The sequence below is a fragment of the Rosa rugosa genome, chromosome 6, assembly GCF_958449725.1.
Source record: "Rosa rugosa chromosome 6, drRosRugo1.1, whole genome shotgun sequence".
In the NCBI taxonomy this organism is placed as follows: Eukaryota; Viridiplantae; Streptophyta; class Magnoliopsida; order Rosales; family Rosaceae; genus Rosa; species Rosa rugosa.
In genome coordinates this window covers 11,189,428-11,205,742 of record NC_084825.1, presented here as the reverse complement: position 1 = coordinate 11,205,742, position 16,315 = coordinate 11,189,428, and the positions used below count along the sequence as shown (strand labels likewise).

The window sequence follows — 16,315 nt, the reverse complement described above, 5'->3', positions numbered from 1 at the left end:
GAAGCCGCACATTTCATGCATAAATTATGTTGCCAAAGTGAAGGTTCCTTCTCTCTCAAACTTGATATCAGTAAGGCTTATGACAGATTGGAATGGAATTTTCCCAATACTGTTCTGACTAAATTGGGTTTTGCTAGAAAATTGGCTAATGTTGTTCTTTGTTCTATAAAACCAGTCAGTTACTCCATTTTAATGCATGGCTCTCCGGTGGGCTATATTATCCCTTCCAGGGGCATCTGGCAGGGAGACCCCCTCTCCCCCTACTTTTTTATTCTTTGTGCTGAAGGTCTTTCAGCGATGATTTCATATGAAGTTTCTCATGGCTCTTTGAAAGGCTTGTCTATGTGTCCAGGGGCACCAGTTATATATTAATCACCTTTTATTCGCTGATGACAGTTTTCTTTTTGTTGAGGCTACAAAAGCAAAGTGTCTTCACTTCAAGTTTTTATTAAATGTCTACGAGCGTGTTTCTGGACAGAAAATTAATTTGGAGAACAGCAGTGTATTTTTTACTAAGAATGTGCCTCCAAATGATAAGTCCTATTTGGCTTCCATTTTAGGGGTGCAATGTGTTGAGTATCATGGAAAGTATCTTGGTCTTCCGCTTCATGTTGGTAGGTCTAAATCTGCTATTTTTGCCTATTTAAAGGAAAGGTTAACAAAGAAATTGATTAGTTGGCGTACCAAGATCTTAAGTTCTGCAGGCAAAGAAATTCTTAGCAAGGCTGTAGCTCAAGTTGCTTCATCGTATACCATGAACTGCTATAAATTGCCAAAGGCTCTGTGTGACAATTTACACCAACTCTGTGCACAATTCCTTTGGGGTAGTACTGACGATCATCAGAAAATTCACTGGAGATCCTAGGATCGCATGTGTTTGACTAAGAATGAAGGTGGAATGGGCTTCAAGAATCTACATGCGCATAATTTGGTGATGTTAGCAAAACAAGGATGAGGTTGCTTTCGAAGCCAAACTCTTTGATTGCAAGACTCCATAAAGCGGTGTATTTTCCGGATTGTTCTTTCTAGAAGCGGATATGGGAGACTCTCCTTCTTTTTCATGGAGGAATATTATGGAAGCCCGTTCGGTGCTTCAAGCTGGTTTATTTTGGCAAGTTGGGTCCGGGACGGACATCAATATTTGGCATGACAAGTGGATTCCTAATATTCCAATCTATCGTATTCATAAACCTGCTCAATGTAGACTATCTTCAGTAACTTCCCTTATAAAAAATGGTAATAAGACCTGGAACTTGGGGTTGTTGCAAGCTATTTTTCCAGAAGATATTGTGGCTGCTATTATGAGGTCCTTTGAGTTTTCGGTGTAACAAAGATTAACTCACCTAGAAGCCTAATAAGAAAGGTATGTTTTCTACTAAAACTGCATATTGGATTGCTCGTGATATGGTGTTGGGTAATATGTTGGCATCCTCTTCGGTTGGAGACCCTTTTAGTCATCTTTGGAAAACTCTGTGGAAAGCCAAAGTACCAGGTAAAGTCGCTTTATGTATTTGGCGTGCTTGCCATAATCTGCTCCTAACAAGGGAGAGTTTAAGCAGAAAAGGTTACACAGATGAGTTAGGGTGTCTTCTATGTGCACACAAGCTTGAGTCCATTGGACATGTTTTTTGTGAATGCCCAACAACAAGGGCCATACTTACTGTCTCCCCTTTTGCCTTTTAAACTGTTGTCACGCCCTCCTTCAATTTTAAAGAATGGCTACTGGAGTAGGCCTTCAATCTATCTGCCAATCTTTTTGCTACACTAATGATGCTTCTTTGGGGCCTCTGGAAAAATAGAAACGATAAACTCTGGAACAACTTGTCTAAACCTGGTCCTGCAATTGTGGCTCACACTTTGGCGTGGTACGAAGAGTTTACGCAAGCTAATAAACCCACTGTCCAACCTGCTTCACCGAAATTGAAAGGCAGGCCATCTTGGAATCCTCCCCTACCCGGAATGTTGCACTTGAACACTGATGGTGCCTTTGTTCCTTCTCTGAATTACAGTGGTATGGGTGGTGTTATACGAAATGAAAATGGAGAGTTTATAGCTGGGTTTTCTTCTAGAAAAAGCCATGTGGTTTCAGCATTGCATGCTGACTTGTTGGCAATTAAGCATGGATTGGAATTGATCCAAGCATTGGAATTGACTAATGTTATTATACTTAGTTGCCTGGTGGCTACTAAGGCCATTGGTGAACCGGGGGAGAATCTGTCTCTACCTGGTATCTTGGTAGAGAATATTAACGATTTATTGCATGAGTTGTCTGCTGTTGGTATTTAACATACCTATAGAAGTGTCAACACTATAGCTCACAGGTTAGCTAGCCATGGATTTGATTTCAATGTTCATGAAGAATGGTTTACAATTGCTCTGAAGTTTGTTTCGGATGCCCTCATTTACGATTGTACTTGTATGAATCAATAATAAAATCTTTTCTTCCTTCAAAAAATCCAGAAAGATGTACTACACTAAATATTATGATTTTTATAAGCTCTATTAATCATAAGGAAAAAACTTACTTCCAAATTGATTTGGATGGTCTCAGTCATACTCACTGACGTGGCCCACAAAAAAGCTGACATCTGTACATGTATTTTATTTTAGTATTATTTTGTCCTGTCCAAATACTGATCAAGTGAAAATATCAAAACAACATGGATCTGCGCATACGTTCTGATCTGTCCATCCTCTTCTCTCAAATCTCTGTAACTAGCTAGACCATGTAATTATCATATTTCTTATAATCTGATTATCATATCTATCAACTAGATCGAGTAGTTCTCTATTTCTGTTATGGCATCCTCCGGCAAAGTCATCTCTTTCCAAGCTTTAGTTTCACTTAGAACCTAAATCTCATGTCCGCACCATTAATGACTAATAACAAATTGATCACACAACCATAATGGAGAATCTAGATTGAAAGAAAAGAAAAAAAATCCTTTTACACAAGAGAGAAATCAACGATTTACTTTCCTTAGATTTCTGTTTTAGGGAAAGAGATGAATAGATCATACACCAAAAGAAACGGCTATTTGTTCACAACATAATGGCATATGAGAGGTTCCTGGTATGTCATTGGACAATTAAAAGAAACTGCTATAGTTGTTTACCACTTGTTTAACATTTGAGAGGTTGCCAGTATTTCACTGGCCCAACAAAATAATACTAAAATGAAAAAGAAAAATACTTACGTCTAAATCGGTTTGGACTTGTGTGCCAAAACTCTCTCTTATTTGCATAAAACAAGCAATCTACATCCATTATTTAATTGTTCAAAAATTAAATCAATCATTAAATATCATCTCTAAACAAAAAATCAATGTGAAAAAAAAAAAGGACTAAATACTGTTTAGTCCTTGAACTTTTGACCAAAAAACACTTCAGTCCCTGATCTTCTAATTTCACACCACTACGCCAATTTCGGAATCAGACAACACATATCAGACGACAGCAAACATTTTAACTGTCGTCTGAAATAATCAGACGACAGCAAGAATTTTTCTGTCGTCTCAATTTTCGAATCAGATGACAGTTGTTACATTACTGTTGTGCAATTGTAAATCAGACAATGGTTGTTTTTCCGATGTTGTCTGAATCAATCAATTCAGACAACAGTTATTAGATTGATGTTGTCCAAGATTGATTAACACAATGGTTGGCAAAAGATGTTGTCTGATTGTTTTTAATCACACAACAGTTATTACTTCTTTGTTGTGCAATTAATATTAATACAATGGTTGAAAAAAATGTCGTCTGATTGTTTTGATTCACACAACAATTTTTAATCTTCTGTTGTGCCACTCTCTTTTAGACAATGTACTTGAATTGATGTTGTCTAAATTTTAGGGTTCAATATGTTGGCGCCCTAGTTAATTGACTTTAAAACTTAGCCAAAGTTTCAATTTTCACTTCCCTCCATTCTACCAAATTTTACATTTCATTTCTTATTATTTAGAGAAAAGAACCCTAGCCTTTCTCATTTTCTCCTTCTTCCTCTTTCAGCCGCACATGCCTCTTTCTCTCTGCTCTCCCTCTCTTCCTCTCACCTTCTCTCTGTCACGCCGGAAAGCTCGACTTCCGGCCGTCGACTTTGACACCGCCACCACCAAAAGATAGCCCAAGCGATGAAGAATAAAACCTCAGCCACCCTTCCATCGATCGAGATCACCGGACCACCGCACGCGACTCCCAAACCTACTACATCACTGTTCCTTAACCCTCTTCGATCTCCGTCCATTTTTCAATACACGGCCACCACGAACGTGCTCAGACCAAGATTCAAAATCCAAGAGTTTCGTCGACCATTGAGGCTGAAAGACCACCGGGTGACGCCTTCTCACTCAATCATTCTCCTACTCTGCCAAAAGGTACCCAATCCCTCTTTCTCTTCCTTCCTAATTTAGATTTTGTGCTGGTTCCGATTGTTAATGTTGGTGTTCTCTCCCCTTTATTTTCTTCTAATCGGGTTGATATTGAGTGGCTGTGTGAAATTTCCAGGGTTTGTTGATGTATAAAAGCATTAGATTGATTGAATTTGACGGTAGTGCTCTTGGTAGTTGTCATGGTTCTATGACTTTTATATATTATCTTGTGCTTCTTCCAAAGAAAGACAAGTCTATTGTCTTGTTCTTATTGATATAAGTTAGCAGAGCGAACAATGAAATACTTTCTCTACATTATAAGCATCTGTCTATTTTATTTTATTCTTTAGTTTAGTAAGTATAGAAGATATTGGCACACTGAAAATATATCAATTTAACGAAACTGCATGCCCTCCTTAATTAATCAGAACATGATGCATAAAGTTTCTTATTTCAGAAAAGAGACTGCGTGATGCATATGAGAAACTCAAAAAGAGAGGTATCCCACTAGCATCAAAGCAAGTGAATTACAGTCTCATATACAAGGCACCAGAGGAGAATGGAGTTAAGGCTACCTGTGACAAACTTGGGATCACTTTGATTGCCTATTAACCTATTGCTCAAGGTACAGTGTGAATTTTTGATGTTTTGCATTCCTTTTAATAATGCCTTTTCTAACATGTTTCTGCAGGAATATAAGGAGAAGCCAGGTTATGCACGTTGTGTTGCTATTGTAGCATCTGCATCTTTGAGGGAGATGATAAAACCTGGTGCCTTGGCTATTGTTTCACCTATAGCAGTTGGTAGGTCAATTATGTTTTTATAAATTTGGGCATGCAGTGGAGATAAGTTTGTTGTTGCTTCCATATTAATTAGATCATGAAGGAATAATTATTGCTTGAATCCCTTGCAGGTATTGCGTTCCGGATATTTGGATACTATACTGGGCAGCCTCTACTTGGTGCTAAAGTTGTGGCTTCCATGCTGATGTTTGAAACAGTGTCTGGTATTCTCATGGCTCTTTTCCTGAACACGGCAGGTGGTGCCTGGGATAACGCAAAGAAGTACATCGAGACGGGTTCTCGGAGGCAAAGGAAGTGATTGTTATAAGGCTGCAGTTACAGGAGACACGTAAGTCCTGCTGTCCCCCCTTTTTCTGTTAATTTGGAGATGTCTAGTGGTACTGTGGCAGTAGATTTTGATAGGTCCAGGTGGCCCTTCAGCCACTTCATTTTGGTGGTACGTAGTTGCTACACTGGGGATAGCTTTGCATCCTGACATTTGTCTTGCCTTTCTTTTACTTGGAAGTGAGACGATAGAATCTATGCATTTGCACCAAGTGGTTAATTGTTTTTTTTTTTTTGTTCAAGATGACCCAATATTGTGGGATCACTTATTCTATCTTTACAGCTTTATGAATCCCTTACTGAAGATTACAGTTTACAATTAACCTTCATGATCTAATTAATATAGAATAAGCCAAAACCTTTGCTTTTTTTATTTCTTATGCTGACACCTGCTCAATACATTAATTTAAGTCTCGCTGTGTGATTCAAAGTCCGATTGTTTCTGATAGAGATTTTCTCACTAAATAACTGAAGTCATTTTTCTTTTACTTGATACTTGATTTTGTAAACCAGGACTTAGTACTCATTATCATCTTCCTTATATAATGCTGATATAATTGCGACTCTTGAGACTCTTTTATGGAGATGACAAGATGAACAAACTTTCCTTTTCTAATGTATCTTTTACGATCCCGTTTCAACTTCTTAAAATGATAATATTTTTGTTGTATTTGGCAGATATGGTAATCAGATCATGAGTGGGGCTTGAAGGTTTGTACTGACAGGTGGCCAAGATTTTATAAAATTTTGCAAGGTCACAGAAGCACTGGTATGAAGTCCTACCAAAGTGCTTATTATAATTAGTTTAGTTACTAATCTTGTATTCAATAGCTTCTGAAGCTATATATAGCTTGGATATTTTGTTAGATACACATAAATACATATATATTATTGAACATATCCGCATATTATTATGGACTGCTTTGGTTAGATATTTGTTGGGAAATGCTTGACAAAGCTTAAACTTATAACCAGATTGCTTTGTAGTTAGATATTTGCTTATGTTCAATAGATTATTATGAGTGAAACCTTATAAGGCAACAATCATGATTTCTGTTCTTTTACTAATTGATAGACTTGTTATTGCACCACAGGAGATGTTGCAGCTGCAAGTAGGAACTGAAGTGTTGTGGAGATCCTCTTACCTTTATCTGTTTTGGTATTTAGACTCTTTAGGTATATATAGGCATGGTTAATGTGCATTGGACACATTTATCGACAAGTTTATGTTTTTGGCCTTTAAGTATATTGGCAAGGTTAGTATGTGTTAATATTGGGATGAACCTACTGCTGATGGAATATTGTAGATCTTGTTGGATTCAATGGAAAGCTTTTGGTATCAATATTGGATGTGTTTGTGGATGCGTTGATTGATAGGTTTTGTTAGATGCAATATCCAGAATGTATGTCTTGTTATCCAATCTCAAACAATGCAATTTCACCAGAAAACCATTGTCTGATAATTGAGCACAAACAAATCAAATAAAAAAACTGTTGTCTGTACAACATAACAACAATATCTTTTAAACTGGTTCTATTGCCCAACATTGTAAAACACAATGTCAAAGTATATATTCTATTGTCTCACTTCATTAACCACTACATCAAAGTAGGAAAACCATGGTTAGAAATAAACTTCAATAACTGCAAAACCTAGAAAGTTGTTGTTTGAGCAAACAACACACAAGAGTTTACTTTGAGAAAAATAGAGTGTGAAACTTTAACAGACAATGCTACACTATAAGTTATGTTGTCTTAATGACCTCAGAAGTTACTTTTCTTTAGATTATGCTGACTTAATTCACTTTGGACAACAGCTACTTTAAGTTGACTATTGTCTTTTCTGGTGTTCAGACAACAGGTTTGTTAGTTCTTGCTCTTGTCCAAATTTTCTTCAGACGACAGAATCTTGCTGTTGTCTGATACTCACATCAGACGGCACCCACTCAGTCAACAGCAAAGAGGGGTATCAGACGACAGCGAAAAACTGTCGTCTGATCGTATTATTGGCGTAGTGCACGTTTAGTCCTTGTACTCCTCAATTTTGGACCAATGGGTCCTTTCCGTCACTCTCCATCCAAAACCTCCGTTAAGTTGCTGACGTGGCATTCATTTCACGTCAAAATGTCTATTATACCCTTGCTTTCTTTTTTTTTGTTTAAATTTATTTTTTTTAATTTTTATTTATTTTTAATTTATTCTTTCTCTTTTCTTTTTTTTGTTTTGATTTTTTTTCTATTTATCTCTTCTCCCCTAACCCAACGTTGTCGTCCACCTTTCCTTCTATCTCTCTCCCCATCTCTCTCTCCCACTCCATTTCCCACGCCATCCACCCTTTCCAGACCCTTCTTCTTCAACCTAACACCAACCCCAACCCAAACCCTACCCCTAGATCCTCTTGCTCTCCCCCCACCAAGCGCCCCCGCAGGTCCGGCCAGAAACCTGAACCTGAACTAGACCACCATCCGAACCTGAATCCCTAAGAGGAGAAGCATCAACTGCTCTCGAAGCTTCAAATTCTCGCCTATATCGCGCAATTATGGCTGGGCATCTGGCGAAAAGGATTCGGGAGCCCAAAACACCACAACCTCCGAATTGGAATCATACAAATAGGTCGTCTGAATCTTCACCCGAAAATCCATTTCTTGATCTAAATCGTTGCTGATTCCCAAAGTTTGATTCTTTTGTGGTTGATTTGGGGATTTAGGGTTTCAATTCGGGTTATTTTGGATTGGGTCTCGATTTGAGTTTGGGGTAATGGTGTTTGTGTTTTGGGTATATGGCTTGCCTTTGATTTTGGGTATATGGCTTGCCTTTGATTTTCTGTTTTCTGAAACTCAATGATTTGGGTATCTGGCTTGCTTGTGTTTTCTTTGTTTATGGGAGGTGCTGAAGCAAGTGGCGAATGGGGAGGGCGGTGTTGGAAACGCAGCAGAGGATGTCGTAGAGGGTGGAGAAGAGGACGATGTAGGGGGTGGAGCTGGAAGAAGGAAGAAGAAGAGATAAACAGATTGACAAAAAAAAAAAAAACGCCCCAAATCGGATCATCTTTTCCCTAGATGGATCATCTTCTCTCTCGGCCTCAATTTTCGATCCGAATCGAGCTCCAAACAGCTAACATATATGTTGTATATGAATCAGTCCCTTCGATCTGGGTGTAGAGGACAACAAGAAGAGAGAGGAGGACGAAAAGGGCACGGCATTGAGGAGTCTCGGAGGAGGAAGTGAGGAAGATTGAGTAGGTGGAGGAGAGAGAGGAGGAAGAAGAAAAAATAAACAGAGAAAAAAAAAAAATATATATATATATATATATATTAAAAAAACAAACGGAGGTGAGGGTAGAATAGACAATTTAGTGGGGAAATAATTACCACGTCAACTATTTAACGGAGGTTTTGGATGGAGAGTAACGGAAAGGACCTATTGGTCCAAAATTGATAAGTACAAGGACTAAACGTGTGAAATTAGAAGGTCAGGGACTGAAGTGTTTTTTGGTCAAAAGTTCAAGGACTAAAACAGTATTTAGTCCAAAAAAAAAAATGTTGTGCTCATTTGATTGCATCAAACAAATGCATGGTTGATCATGAGGCTGTTAACTTTCACCAAAATTTTACATTTGTTTGATGCAATTGAATGAGTAAACTATTTTTGTTTGTGCATTGATTTTTTTCATAATCTTTAAAAGTTTATTTAACTTTTGAACAGTTAAATCATATATTTAGATTGCCAAATGTATACAAATAAGAGAGAATTTGGACCTCCTAGACCAAACCAATTTGGATGCAAGTATTTTCTAATTCTTCACCACATGTATAGCATGTTAGAGGTTACTAATATGTCATTGGAACAACAAAATAATACTAAAGTGAAAAATAATATGTGGAGATGAGACTTGTACAAGATAAGCTTGCAACTATTATGAGTAAACCTTTTGAACCTTCTCAGTTTGAGGAGCAGAAAGCTTTGCAGTTCAGGCTTAATGAGCTACTCACAATCAACGAGACTTACTGGAGGCAGCGGTCTCGTATTCAATGGCTGAAGGAAGGAGATAGGAACACACCTTTCTTTCATCGTCGAGCATCTAATCGAAGGAGTCGAAATAAAGTGACAAGAATCATAAATGAGGAAGGGATGTGGACCTCTGATCAAGATCAGATTTCAGAGACACTTGTTAGATATTATGAAAACATTTTTCATACTGAGGGATCTGATAGTGCAGCCACCTCTATAGTGCTTCAAGCATTACAACCTAAAGTCACAGCTTCGATGAATGAGGTACTTCTTACTCCTTATACTGATGAAGAAATTAAGAAGGCTCTTTTCCAAATGCATCCCTCTAAGTCTCCCAGGCCAGATGGTATGTCTCCTTTCTTCTTTCAAAAATTTTGGCATGTAGTTCATCATGATGTTTGCTTGGCTATTAAGCATGTTTTGCAAACTGGGCAGCTCTCTCAGGAATCGAACTTTACTCATCTCACTCTTATTCCCAAAGTGAAAGAACCAAAATTGGCCTCGGATCTATGACCAATTGCACTCTGTAACGTGGTGTACAAGATAGCTTCCAAAGTTCTTGCTAATAGACTCAAAGTTCTTCTCCCTCAGATTATATCTCCACTTCAAAGCGCCTTTGTCCCTAGTCGCTTAATCTCGGATAATACACTTACAGCTACTGAGGTAGCACATTTTATGAAGAAGTTAAGACACCAAGCATATGGTTTCTTCTCCTTGAAGTTAGACATAAGCAAAGCTTATGACAGATTAGAATGGTCTTACCTTGAGGCAATGTTATTGAGGTTGGGTTTTTGTAGCAGATGGGTTGATGTGGTTATGGAAACCATCAAATCCGTTAGTTATTCTATTCTAATCAATGGTGCACCTACAGGTTTCATTCTACCTACAAGGGGAATTAGGCAAGGAGATCCTTCGTCTCCATACCTTTTTATACTTTGTGCGGAAGGCTTATCAGCCTTGATTTCCCCTCAGTTCAACATGGTACAATCAAAGGTTTGTCTATGTCTCCCTCTGCTCCTACTCTTCATCACTTGCTATTTGCTGTCGATAGCTTTATTTTTGGGGAAGCTACTACCAATGAATGTACTCAGTTTAAACAGATTCTCAATGTCTACGCTAGAGCCTGAGGTCAACAAATTAATCTGCATAAGTCTAGTGTTGTGTTCAGTGGTAGTGTTGACTCCCAAACTCAATCTCAATTGGCAGACATCCTTGGAGTGCAATGTGTTTCTGAGCATGGTCTCTATTTAGGTTTGCCTATTCATATAGAGCATTCTAAAGTGGCTATCTTTGCTTATCTAAAGGAGAGGCTAACTAAAAACTCATTAGTTGGCGCTCCAAGTTACTGAGTGCTGGAGGAAAAGAAGTTTTGATCAAAGCTGTTGCTCAGACAATTCCAACCTATGCTATGAGTTGCTATATGTTGCCGAAATCCTTATGTGATGATTTGCAACAATTGTGCACTGATTTCTTCTGGGGGAGTACTGATCAGAAGAAAAAAAATCCATTGGCTGTCTTGGGAGATAATGTGTCTACCTAAAGAAGAGGGAGGTATGAGCTTTAAGCATTTGCATGCCCACAATCTTTCCATGCTAGCCAAGCAAGGTTGGAGGTTGATTTCCAACCCAGCACTACTAGAAATCTGTTCATTTACATCACATCATTTAAATCGGTTAGACTTGCCCACGATGTAAAAAAGTAATTTAACATCGTTTTACAAAAATACTGATTTAAATGTATGTCATTAACATCAGTTCTTAAAATGACTGGTGTTAAAAATTTAGTTCGAAAATTTGCGGGAACCTATATTTGCAAAAAGCGCTAAGTCTTTTAAGTGAAATGAAGAAGCGGGGACTAAAACTCAAAACTTTCACACTTAGAAAAAAAATTGCGCCCGACCCCAAAACTGAAACACAAACCCTAAGCTCAGTGTCGACCTCCATTCTCAACCCAGACTCGAGCTCCTCCTAAACTCGAGCTCCTCTTCCTCCTCCTCACCATCACAATCCTCCCTCCTCCATTCTCAGGCAGAATCTGAAGCGCCGAGATCCCGACCTCGATATAAAATTGAAGTAACAACTCTAAATCCTGAGCCCGGCCTCGATCTGAGATTGGCAGAGTTGAAGAAATTAAAGAGGAATGGTTCTTTCCTCTCAAGCCCCACCGAAGTCGGGGTTGGAACCCTAAACCCGAACACAGCAACCCAGCTGCACTCAACTGCGCCGTTTCTGACTCTCTCCGTGACTCCGTGTCTCGGTCTCCGCCGTCTCTAACTCTCCGTCTCCGCCTCTCCGGTCTCCCATATCCGAGTCTCCGTCTCCGAGCTCCAGGTATCTCTCTCTCCCAGTCTCCCTCTCCGTCTTCTTCTACTCCTCTTCCTCTTCTTCTTCTCTTCTTATCTTCTTCTTCTTAATCTGATTGATTCATGAATAACCCATTTGAAATTGAAATTGAATTCCTAGAGTAATGAAATTGTATGTATGAATGTATCCTGATAATCTGAATATGTTGGTCGATTGGAGCTACTTTCCCTCTCAACTCAAACCCTAGCCCCTCCTCCTCTTGTCTCACAGCTCGCCTGAGGCTACTGAATGCGATCATGGCCGACTTCGCCACCCAGTCGTGTGCTCGTTGCAGCAAACCCGCCAATCTTCAGTATGTCAATTTCTCACTCTCAATTTTTTTTTTTTTCAATTTCGCTAATCTTTATGATTTTTTTGATTAATAAAGCTATAATCTTGATGCTACTGAATCAGAAATACTTGATTATGAGATTTCTTGAATGTTCATGGCTTGAAAGATTGGAACTTTTGTTGAATTAAGCTTTAATTTTCCATTTGCATTGGTATTTCTTACGATCAGAACCAAAGCAAGAGCAGGATGAAAATGGCAGTGAAAGCAGTCAAAGTACTTTCAGTTATGACCAACTGAGGGTTAAATCTGACAATCCAGTAACTGGAATTGATTTTAAGAGAAGAGAGGTTGGTCATTTGTGAATGTTTTTACACTTCATCATCTGTTTTGAAATGGTAATTACATTTTCTGTTTGGCTTTGCAGGCCTACCTCTCTGATGAAGACTTTCAGACCATATTTGGGATGACGAAAGATGCTTTCTATCAACTGCCAAAATGGAAGCAAGACATGCAAAAGAAGAAAGCTGATTTGTTCTAGAGACCAAATTCATTAGCATGAGTGCTTTGCCAGTTTTTTTTTTTTTTTTTTCCTTATGCGTCATAACTTTCACTTCATTCATTTTAATCAGTGCTTTTCTGTGGGCTAATTGTGGTTTTACTGTCAGTGATGATGGCTTGTTTGCTGTCTAGCACTTCACTCTTGATGAGCACTTTGCTGTGGTTAGTATCGGTATTGATTGCGATGCTGCCTATAGAGTGATATATCTTATTTCTCTTATTTCTCTACTGCTGCTGCTTCCTTAATTATCACAGATGGTAGTCCAAAGGACAGCGCAGGTCAAATTCTTTCATTTGATCCATGTGTATTTCATTTTGCAGTTTACATTGGTATTTCCAGTTTGGTATAGGTTGATGTGCTATGACTGCAATCAAGTTAGACTTTTCTGCTCTCTAGGTGTTCTTTTTTCTTATTTTGGAAAATCATTAATGATATATTCATTTTGAAGATCAAAACTCCTGATCAAATTGAGAGGATGCGAGAAACTTGTCGAGTAAGTTCCAACTGCTTATTCTGAATTTGTTCGTTATATTTAGTTCTGATGAACTAGTGTTATCTTGTTACTTATTTTCTTTTTAACTTGCTGCCAGTGCCTTTTCACTTTATCCTGTGGACCTTAAACAAATGCAAATTTTGATGATGATTTGACTCTTTCATTTAAGGATTTTCTCTCTTCAAAGTTTTAGTTATTCTTTCTATTACATCAGACTTCATGTCTTAACTATTTTTTTTACTGATACTGCTTTGGAGGAAGAGTTTCCGTTAATAAAGTCAAAGGGATTTATCCTGAAAAAGAAATGTGAAACTTTAAAAAGAGATGGAACAATTACATTAAGATGACTAACAAAGGAGACAAGACTGAGAATATGGTTTATTTTTACTGTAGGATCATTTCATTGTCCTTGATGAACATTTCTATGTGTCAAACAGAATAACAGGTTTAGGGCTTTATGATTTACAGAGCTTGTATATTTTCATAGCTCAAACAATCGAAAATTGAATTATAGATGGGTGGATATTTAGGGATATCTGCGTTCCTTGAAGAAGACAACATATTCTGAAGCTTTGAGAATTCTAAGGGTGAGTGAATTGTGTGGGTTTTTCTGGTTCGTTTTCATTTTAGATCTTTGAAATGCTGGCTTGGTTTCTGGAATCTAGGTCTTACTGTGTGTGTGATTTGGCTTTGAATTGGTGAAGTTTGAATGAATTGAGTGCGTAGGGAGCTTTGTTTCAGATTTGACCTTTGTTTGTTTGCTTAGAAAAACAATATAAGAGATTAAACAAAAAAGAGATGGTTGTTTTTTTTTTTTTTTTTTCAAATAGGAAGTAATTATTACGTTTCTCTGGCTTTATAACATAGACAATTAAGCTCAATGTTAGCCTAACATGTGGCTTTGGTTCGGAGCATTGTTGAACCAATTCGTAACATTGTCAGAAAGGTAAATCACAGTGAGCTAATATAAGCTGTTGCATATTTGTCTCTGTTTTTCTGGTAAACATTATTTTCCTTATTATGTATTAAACTTTTACCAGTCTTTGGTTGACTACATGTCAGCAATCTTTTGATTAGACAATTGTGCATGCTGTAACTTGAAGTTATGTTAACCTGGAAATTAGGTTCATATCCCTGCAGATAAAGTCTCTATTAATTTGTATGATTGCAATGCCTGCCAGAATTCAATTACTTGTCATTTAACTTCTTTTTCTTGACGTTTTTATACAGAAAAAGATTGGCTTTCAATTCACCGAAGCTGAGTGTCTCAAGATTGATGTAAAAGAGAAGAAAGTCTATTGCCAATCTAATTTAGAGAATGGGGAAAAAGAAATTTGAGTGGACTACGACTACCTTGTAATATTTGTGGGAGCAAATGTTAATACATTCAATACTCCTGGTGTGATGGAGAACTGCCATTTCTTGAAGGTGATGTCCTTTGCAACCTTGTATATTCATGTCTTGCAATACTTTAAAATTATCTCTTCTGGAATGAGGTTTCTCAGGTAGTGGGAATCAATGTATGCATCTTTGTTACTAACTCATCTTGAGATACTTGCCTCATGCAGGAAGTAGAAGATGCCCCAGAAGATACGAAGAACTGTTATTGAATGCTTTGAAAAGGCTAGCCTGCCAACTGTAAATGATGAGGAGAAGGAGAGAATTCTTCATTTTGCCGTTGTTTGAGGTGGCCCAACTGAGGTAACTATTTTCTTTTAGTTTCTTTGCACTGGTTGTGCTTTTCTTTTCTTTCTTCTTTTTTTGAATTGGTACACTGTCAACTCCCCCGGAAACATTTAGTTCACAAAATGCTTTTGATTTGTTTGTGAACGTAACCATACAAAGTACCAAAAGCTGGGGCTAACTGAACTCTTTTGTGCAGGTTTAAAGCAGAACAGCAGCTACAATGTCAAAGCTACAGAGTTTAAACTCAAGAGTGAGGCCTTGGCATTTGTACAGAGTTTTTTCTTTGCTTCTAGAACTGCTTCTTTTCAAAAAATTTATCTTTTTTTACTTTTGAATGTTTTCAGGTCATTACTGGATACTTACTAGCAGGATCTGCCATTGGACCCAGTCACCCAGAGGCTTGAATTTTGTCAGTGAAATAGTCCAAGAGGCTTGTCTTTATTCCTATTTTGCTTGATTGATTCTTTCTTTGCGCTTCCCCTATTGACTGTTTCTTCAGGATTATGTTTTCAGTTGTTCCATTTGCAGATTCAAAATCATGAATACTCATGTTATACTAGATTCAAAATCACGAAAACTCATGTTATACTAGTTCGGTCTTTTGCCATTCGGTATAGGTGGATCTATAATTTTCTTGTCATTAATTTATGTGTGTTTACATTTGGTAAAGTCTAGTTATATTAGTATTGAGATTCACTGCCTTTTTAGTACCTTTTAAGCTCAGTCATGTCGGTATTTCTTTTTGTTGAGTTTAGTAATACCAAAAATCACTGTCTAATGGTTTATGTTGCACTGTGAAACTGACTTTGTCATTCTCTTGCAGGGCCTTGGATTACAAGTTGTGAAATATTTGGCTGCCAAATATGAAGAGCTAGGGTGTGAAGTGAAATGGATGGGCAAGCCTGATAAGGTGATCTAGTCACATTGGTCTGGTTACCGCTGTTAACTTCACTTCATGTGAACCTTTAGCTTAATACATATTTCTCTTGCACTTGACTACCAAGATGAATTTTGAGCAAGGCTACTTTTTTGCTTTGAAGCAAAGCTTGGTGTAGAAATTTTGTAGATTGTTGCTCATATGTTTCTAGGATATCCTTTGTAGGTTTTGGGGTTTTCTTTTGTGACATATGTTCAATCATGAATTTGGAAAGAAAATTAATGGAAAGCCCCAATTTTTGGATGATTATGAAATGCATTTCTTTTCCCAGCAGCAGCTAGATGCAAACTTAGCTCATCACGCTTGTCAAAATGAAGTGAAGTATATAAAAGCATAACAAAACAGTAATGCCAAGGAAAACGAAGTCACTTGAGAGATTAGAAATCAGTATCAAAATGAAAATCGATGTCTTATGATTATTAATGTATCGAGTTGTGTCCGCAGAACCGATGTACTCAAAATCAGTGCACATCGATTTTACAAAACAAAAGCGATGTCTAC

At 37.7% G+C, this 16,315-nt stretch overlaps 1 protein-coding gene and 2 long non-coding RNA genes across 4 annotated transcripts; all 3 read left to right on the top strand.

Annotated features, from left to right (window-relative positions):
* Positions 1–1,767: 1,767 nt before the first annotated feature.
* LOC133716217 (uncharacterized) lies at positions 1,768–2,286 on the top strand. The gene has a single exon (XM_062142936.1). It carries the CDS (start codon positions 1,768–1,770, stop codon positions 2,284–2,286), a length of 519 nt encoding a protein of 172 aa, XP_061998920.1.
* Positions 2,287–3,967: 1,681 nt separating this feature from the next.
* Positions 3,968–6,837, top strand: LOC133715830 (uncharacterized). 2 transcript variants are annotated; one of them, XR_009849238.1, is made up of 6 exons: positions 3,968–4,373; positions 4,825–4,992; positions 5,059–5,170; positions 5,281–5,498; positions 6,173–6,263; positions 6,589–6,837. It is a non-coding gene; the product is annotated as an uncharacterized LOC133715830 (long non-coding RNA). The 2 variants fall into 2 exon arrangements; XR_009849237.1 differs by having other exon boundaries at positions 3,969–4,373; positions 4,825–5,170.
* Positions 6,838–13,653: 6,816 nt separating this feature from the next.
* On the top strand, positions 13,654–16,105 carry LOC133713844 (uncharacterized). The gene is made up of 6 exons (XR_009848274.1): positions 13,654–13,778; positions 14,422–14,619; positions 14,760–14,892; positions 15,074–15,127; positions 15,222–15,286; positions 15,701–16,105. It is a non-coding gene; the product is annotated as an uncharacterized LOC133713844 (long non-coding RNA).
* Positions 16,106–16,315: the final 210 nt, after the last annotated feature.